Source organism: Elephantulus edwardii, unplaced genomic scaffold, assembly GCF_000299155.1.
Source record: "Elephantulus edwardii isolate Elephantulus edwardi_28Jun2011 unplaced genomic scaffold, EleEdw1.0 scaffold00127, whole genome shotgun sequence".
Taxonomy (NCBI): domain Eukaryota; kingdom Metazoa; phylum Chordata; class Mammalia; order Macroscelidea; family Macroscelididae; genus Elephantulus; species Elephantulus edwardii.
In genome coordinates, this window is record NW_006399877.1 from 8,746,860 (window position 1) to 8,754,789 (window position 7,930).

The window sequence follows — 7,930 nt, forward strand, 5'->3', positions numbered from 1 at the left end:
ACCAGATAGAGTGTATAGCCACCAAGACCTGCAGTTTACGAAGACTTACAATCAAATAATCTGATCTGCAGTCCTGGTGTGTGTGTGTGGGTGTGCATGTGGGGGGTGTGTGTAGTAAACAATGCCCAGTTCTTCACTGAAACACAACTCTTTTCCTCCTCAGTATTTTAAGTACCACTCTGGACAAGGGAGCTCTGGTGATGTAATCCACTGTGAGGTCAGCTGCTAATCCAAAGGGTTCCAGTCTGGTGGTTCCAATCCACCGTTAAATCCGTGGGAGAAGGCTGGGCAGTTGCCTTCCCTGACATTTACAGCTTCAAGAACACTGTGGAAGGTCAGCTATGGGTTGGTTCCAACTTGATGGCAATGACTTTGACTTTGGTCTGAAAAAGAGTTCATTTTTTAGAGTGTTGTGGGCTAAATGCCTTGGTTCCGGTCCCCCTTGACTGGATAAAGGACTGAACTGAATGGAAGGAGACTGGAAGCGTGGTGGTGGCTGAATTCCCTGGCGTCGGCCTGGTTTGGCTTTCATCTTGCTCACAACAGTGTTGGTGTGGGCTGAGCCCGTTAGAGCACACAGCAGAGAGAGGTAAGGCATGAGGCAGGAGTGGAGGTGGAAGGAAAGAACATTTTATTAGAAAATATAAGTGACAGAGACGGACAGGCCCTTCTCTGAAAGTAAAGAAGTGGCTACGACTCCATGCCATTGGGGTCGCTTCCTCATTTGGACGTGCGTTGGGACTTGAACTTGGAACCATGGAGTAATGTTGAGAATGTTCAGAGTTTGGTGGACAGTTTTTACTTGGGTCTGTCCTTCTTAACATCACCGGTCCCATGATGAGCTTCTCACGTGCCTAAAATGCTAATTAGGTTGCTTCGGGGCAGGGGGCAGCCTTTACTACGCACCTCAGACATGCTTAGGCCCAATGTCCTCTGTTCACTGGGTAGGGTCTGGTCTTAATCACTTTGTTTGAACTTGGCCTTCTATTGGCCCCTGATTTTTAGCCTTCCTTATCTTGTTGGTTATATATGACAAAAAATGAGTTGGTGCCTTTGAACCATGATGTTAGAAAAGAGCACGGCATATCTCAAGGAATGCCAAAAGAACAAATACATCTTGGAGAAAGTGCAGCCAGAGTGCTTCTTGGAGGCAAAGATAACGAAGCCTCGTCTCACATTCTTTGGGTCTGTTGCTAGGAGAGGCTATCCCTTGGAGAGGGGCATCGTGCTTGGAAAGGTGGAGGGTCGGCGAAGGGAAGACCCTCAGCTGGGTGACACTGTGACTGCAGCAACAGGCCTGAGTGTGTCAGAAACTGGGAGGATGGCACAGGACAGGACAGGATTCAGATCTGTTCACAGGGTCAATATGGGTCATACTCGACTCGAAGGCACCTGACAAGACACCCTCAACGTTTCCTAGATAATTTAGGTGTTCCCAGACCAGAGTTTCCACCAATAATGGTAGATGGGGGACTGCGGTAATCAGTGAGAACATCTGGAACGCCACCTTATTCGTACCAGTGTGGGAGGCAGGCTGTGCATGTTAGCTGCTCGGCAGTGCCAGGCACGGCCTCTGTGCTCCATAAAATGGGAACAACCGGAAGATGGTGAACTCTAATCCTAGAACTTTCTCATCTTTGCAATTCCAGATGACTTTACTCTTGCCCATGATGATCTGAGATGGACCTCTGAAAGGTCAAGGCCATCTTCAGAGGCAGCCAGGCCCGAGGCTGGAACCAGGTCACCAGGGCCAGCCGATGGAAAGGCCAGACCTGCTGAGGGTGGCGCTCACTGGGTGAGGACATTCTTGGGACAGGTTGGCTCAGAGTGGGCAGCCACCAACCTCTTTCCAGAAGTGTCTCTCCTGCGAAGGAGCCAGTGGCAGTGGTGGAGAGCCTGGGCCATGGCCCCAGCCTGACATGGTCACGCTGCCCGGCCCCAGGCCTGGCTTTCTTCTCCTGGTGGAGGTGGAGCTGAGGGTGGATATGGATTTGGGGGGGAGGGCATCTGATCTTACTGTGCTCCAAGCTGTGATGCCTGACAGAGCGGGCAGTCAGGTCCAAATGCAGCAAGGCCTGGCCACCTGCTCCTCACCAGGACGGCTGGCTGAGCCCTGTCCACTGCCCTCTGTCATATCAGGCTGCTTTGTCTCTTCCACCCAGCTAAGCATGTATTCCTCTCTCAAGGTTCACCGCCAGCTGCCTCCTCCCCAACTCTGTGCGTCCTGCCACCCCCCATCCCTCTCGGCCATCTCAGCCGTCCCCACCTCTTCTGCCCCAAGGCTGCCTGGGATGGGGGGTGGGGTGGAGGAAACACATTTCTCCATTTAGACCAATGGAGACACCCCCTGCTGCCTCAATGACTAGTACACATTCTGTCCCTCAAGCCTCCAACACTCCTTTCAATTCTACTAACTCCCTCTCTTGACCCTTTGTACAAAACATTCCCTGTCCCTGTCCACACAGCTCAGGGAGCAGAGGTCCCATTCTCTGTCCTGTCCACGACCTGCAGCCAGTGTCAGGCTCCTGGGAGCCAGGACCGGCCAGCTCCACCTGAGTCCAGGGACTGGTGACTTCTGAAGTCATGGGCCCCCTGCATTGGAAGGGTGCTCACCTGGTCATTTTACACTAAAAGTGAAACCAAACCCAAGCTGCTGCTGGAGTGGATTCTGACCCTCGGCGACCCTATGGGACAGAGTGGAACGGCTCCCTGGGGTTCCCACGGCGGGAGTCTTGATGGGAGTTTACATCTGTCTCCCGCACAGCAACTGGTGGTTCTGAGCTGCTAACTGAGGGTAAAATAAGCACCAGCTTTGTCCTCTTTCCCTCCCCTGCTCAGAGGGCGTGGGTCCAAGCAGTGAATCTCAAGGCGTTTTGTCTGGAGAGCAAATAAATCTTTTCGTAAGAACCCCGCCACTCCCATTCCTCACCCGGGGAGGGGCGCAGGGCACATGCCGGCAGCTCTGGGGGAGTCTGACTCACTGCGGGGTACGCCCTGGGCATAGGCTCTGGGGTAACTGTCCACATCTACCTGGAGGTGAGCTGCTCAGACCACGGTGCCCAGCAGAGGGCGCTCCCCTCCCAGCCCTGGACCAGCCACATCACATCCCATCAACCACAAGTACCTCTTCCCGTGAACCCAAACGGTGCTGGTGGAGCAGTGGTTAAAGTGTTAGGATGCTCACTAAAGTGTTGGGAGTCTGAATCTGCAAGCCGCTTTGTGGGAGAACGTGGCACTCAAGATTCATAGCCTTTTGGGAACCTTCTGGGGGTCTGGTCTGATCTGAGAGTCAGTTGAGTCAGAATTCACCCCACCAGGGAGTCTGGTATGACCTAGGTCGTACCTGTGACATGAGGATGCGTGGTCCCCTCCCATCACCGTGGGCCCTGTGGGATGCTGGGGAGGTCCAGGGGACAGCTGTCCACCGGGGGGAGAAGTCACAGGGAACCTCCCTTGCCCTGGCCTGTGGCCTCCACTTGACTATCTCCCTAGGACCTTGCCCTGCAGGGAGCTGTGTTACTAACCTGTAGGCAGTGCCCCCTCTGCTGGTTCGAATCCACCAGGGAGTCTGGGAGGAAGCCGGGCAATCAATCCCTTTCCACATGACTCACAGCTCAGAAAACGGGAGTCAGTTATCCCGCGACAGTGAGACACAGAGAGAGAGCCTTGTCAGAAGCCCTCCTTACCGGCTTCTTGGGCACCCCTAGCCAGGAACAAGGGGGCTCTTCAGGTGTGGGACCTCATTTGGGAGACAGAGAAACCTGTATCCACCAGAAAAAAACAGTCCCCTTTTATTGAGAAATAGAGGTTCCCAAGGTCTTCACCAGGTGACCCTACAGTGAGGTAGGAGGTGGCTTTCTTCTGCACCCACCCCCATGAACCCCGGCCTGGCTGGGGGGGGGGCCTTCACAGGCCACGTCATCCCTTTTAAGGCAAATGCTGGTATACCTGGGCCCTGGAGAAGTGGGGGTGCAGGCAGGGGAGTGCTCTGGAGGGGTGAGTGGACAGGGGGTACCGTGGGGCTGGTCAGCGAGGGAGATGGCCACCACCTCCTGTGGCCTGGAACCTTCTTCTTCCAAATGTTTTATAAATAAAACTTCACAGTGAGTCCAGCTGTCTACTTCCAGGCCAAACCAGAGAGTTTGCAGCCAGGGCACTGGGCCTGAGAGGACGCAGATGGACTGGGAGATGGGGTCCTGGGCTTCGGGAGTCAGAGCTCGGCTCTTCTGCCCGGCGTCAGGGTGTGGAAGGGCAGGGTGCAGACGGCCCGAGGGTCTGAGGTAGTCAGAGAGGCTGTCATGCCTTCTGGAGATAGGCGAACTTCTGAGCTCATAGCCAGGAGCAGAGACAAGTGTGCCCGGGACCTGGGGACATGGGTTCTAGGGGCCTGTGATCCTGCACAGGGCTGAGCCTGGGCCCCGCGTGGAGACTGAGTTATCCCTGGGAGAAGGAAACTCTTGGAGAGGAGGCATGGGGTCAGGCCCAGGCCAGAGACCTGAGCACGAGGTCAGAGAGCCCAGGAGAGGGGCTGCCCCCTCACTAAGGTCCTCCTTGCAGTCTGGGTTGGGTCCGGGCTCAGCCTCACTTTCCACAAGTGTCTGCACCTGTGCCCCACCACCTCCCAGGCTGGCCAGCAGACCCACCACCTCACGGGCCTGGGCCCAGTGCGCAGGTGCGGGCCCCTCGGGCCGGCGGGGGCCCCTCGGGCCGGCGGGGCTCAGAGCACCTGGGGCTCAGAGCACCTGGAGTTTGCGCGAGCAGGTGAGGTTGCCGTGCACCAGCCCCCACATGGCCAGCAGCTCGGCGGGCAGCAGCTTGTGCACCACCAGCATGGAACGGAAGAAGCAGGGCTCCTTGTTCATGCGGCTGTTGCGGTTCCTGGAGATGCCGAAGGTCTTGAAGCCCTCGTGGGCCACCGGCCGCACGTCCAGCACCTCCAGGCACATGCCCAGGAAGACGTCGTCAATGGGGTACAGCTCTAGGGTGTCGCAGGCACGGTAGAGGCGGCGGGCCAGGCCGCCGGCCATGAGGAAGCCGCCGCCGCCGGCGTAGGGCGGGTAGGTGGCCTTGGCATAGAGGGCGCTGGGGATGTAGTATTTGTTGTCCTTCTTGCGGATGGGCCGTGCGTGCTGCAGGACGTCCCCCACAAACAGGTCCTCGTGGGGCTGCTGGTCAGCCAGGAACTCTAGCAGGTTGGCGGGGTTGACAAAGACGTCGTCATCCCCTTTGAAGACGAAGCGGACGTGGGGGCAGAAGATGTCCAGCCACTTGAGGAAGTGGATCTCCTTGAGGGTCAGGTTGAAGAAGCTGTCCAGGAAGTCCCACTGCAGGATGTCGCCGTACAGCCGGTCCTCGTAGGCCAGGAGCTGCTGGTAGTGGGCACGCTCCTCCTGCTTGGAGGCCGTGCCCAGCAGGAACAGCGTCCGCACGGCGCCGCGGCCCCCGGCCACCGCCTCCTGCTCGCGGCCCCAGGTCTGCCGGATGGCCTCGCGGCGGTCGTGCTGTGTGATGACCGACTTGACGACCACCAGCAGGTACACGTCGCCCTGGCACTTCTCCGGGTGGCTCAACAGCATGGGGAAGTATCGGCAGTGACGGTAGAGCAGGAACTGCCGGAAGTGGGGCTCCAGGCTCTGGAACCAGGTCTGGTGGGTCAGGTTGACATTGGCTGAGCAGTTGGTAGTGGTCACGTCCCAGGCCTGCAGCTCCTGCAGGCTGGTGGGGGTCGGAAGGGCCTCTTCCTTGGGGCTCTTCCAGAAGCTGTTGGGATTCACGAGGCGCCCACTCTGCTCCAGTGCCCGGGGTGGGTGCGCCTGCAGAAACTGGCCGGGGGTGAGGCTGCGCTGAAACACTGTGACAGCCACCAGCAGGGCCAGGGACAGGCACACACTCCTGTAGACCGTTCTCTTCCTGGGAGGCAGAGGAGAGAAGTGAAGATCGAACCCGGACTCTCCCGCCAGCCCTAGGCACCCACGCTGGCACCCACGTGGACCCTGGCACACACCCACGCTCAGGGGCTCCTGACTGCAGGAGGGTCTTGATTCCTGGACCACAGCATCCCTCCCCCAGGGCCAAGCGGCCGCACAGCACACAGCTTAAGCAGGCAGTCTGAGGATTCAGGCGGCTGGGGTTCAAACCTGATCCTGCCACTTAGAAGCTGAGTGACTTGGAGTGAATGACACTTAACCTCTCCAAGCTGCAGGGTTTTCTTCCCCAAATTGGAAAAGGCCACCTTGGAGTAGGGGGCTGCCTGCAGGGCCAGGTGGCCAGGGGACACTGTTACCATGGGACACCTTCCTACTGGTGATCTCCACCATTCCTCACGGAGCCTGGCACCCCAACTTGCTTTCACTTCTCTGTGCAAAATCCACTCTCCCCAGCAAGGGCTCCTCGGGCCTGTGTACTCTTCTGAACCAGGACTGAGGACCCCAGTGGTAAGGAATTGTGTGGCTCAGACCCACCAGCTGCTCCACAGGAGAAAGTGGCTAACTGCCTCCTGTGCAATTTACTGACTCCGAGAACCCGCTGAAGAGTCAACGACAGGTCAGCTCCGACTCAACAGTGCTCTACAACAGGAACCCCGGAACCCCTCTCCGAGGCCCACACCCAAACCTCTAAAGCGGCTGCTGCCCAGACGGTTCTGACTCAGCCATGGTCCATCGGGTCTTCCTGGCTGTAAACATTGGTGGAGCCTGCCCACCCACCCTTCTCTGCAGAGCACCTGCTGGATTCGAACAGCAGACCTTTCGGTTAGCAGCTATATACGCATCACCCACTACACTGAACCACCAGAGCTCCTTCCACAGGGGCTGAAGGACTCAACAATGGGTCAGTCCTCAGGGATAATCACAGAGGTGTGGATCAGCCTCCCCTAGCATGACCTCTGTCCCTCCTCCCAGAAAACACACGCTGCCCCCAACTGTCCAGGGGCACTCTTGCCCGGGTGACCCCCAAACGCCAATTCCAGAAGCAGAAATCAGAGTCCTCACTGGCCTCCAGCTCCCTGACCTCAGCTGACTTATTGGGCTTGGAGTTGCCTGGGGTCCTTTCTGCAGACTTGGGGTTCAGGGCTTCCATGAAAGGAAGGCCAGAAGATGGTGGCCTGCGAGACGCCGGAGGGCAGGGAGGCGCTCAACCTCCAGGGCTGCTGCGCGGTGGAAGGAGACAAGGAAAGCGGGCTGTCCGAGAGCTCAGTCCAGCCATCCAGGCTGGGGTACGGCTGAGCCCCACTGGCGAGGCTGGGCCCCAAGGTTTCCGGTGTCCGGGGAGGGGAAGACCTGGTCATCTCAGGTGCGCGCAGGGGGTGTGACTCACGGCGGGACCCTTCCAGGGAGGAGAGCGGGGCGCTCGGGGTCTAGGGCTTAGCGAAGCCCCTCAAGGCCCGGCGCGTTCAGGGACCAAGGAGGTCCACCCCCGGGATGTAGCGCGGCCCCTCCGCCCGGTCACCTGTCTGTCCTGCCCGTTAGCGGAAGGACGAGGGGAGGCAGAGGAGAGCGCTGGGCGGGGGTCGGGCCGCGGCTTCCTCTGGGGGCAGGAGAGTGGGGGGGCCGGGGTCCCTAGGAGCGCCGGGTGGCCCTCGGGGGTCGGAGCGCCCGGGTCGGTAGAACTAGGGGGCACCTCCCGCGTCCCCAGCCCCGGGGTCCCGAGGAGGATCTGGGTGTCTCGGGGTGAGGTTCGGAGAGTGGGGTCCGTGCGTCCGGGCCCGAGTCCACGGTCCTCGGTGCCACCGCCGGGCGCGCGGGCATCTCGGGACGCCCCCCGGGAAACTGAGGCCGGGAAGCCCCGGCGCACAGCCAGGTCCGGCGCCGCGTGCGCTCCGGCTGCGGCTGGAGAGACAGCGCGGGGCCTCCGCCCCGGGGTCCCCTACTCACCAGAGCGACATGGCGGCCCCGCGGGGCGGCGAGCGGGCGCGGGGCAGCTCCGGGGACGC

General features: G+C 59.3%; 1 protein-coding gene across 1 annotated transcript; it reads right to left on the reverse strand.

Moving 5' to 3' along the window:
- Nucleotides 1-4,733: 4,733 nt before the first annotated feature.
- On the reverse strand, nucleotides 4,734-7,882 carry B3GNT7 (UDP-GlcNAc:betaGal beta-1,3-N-acetylglucosaminyltransferase 7). The gene is made up of 2 exons (XM_006893480.1): nucleotides 7,872-7,882; nucleotides 4,734-5,910 (listed from the first exon to the last, which is right to left on the reverse strand). Exons 1-2 carry the CDS (start codon nucleotides 7,880-7,882, stop codon nucleotides 4,734-4,736), a joined length of 1,188 nt encoding a protein of 395 aa, XP_006893542.1.
- Nucleotides 7,883-7,930: the final 48 nt, after the last annotated feature.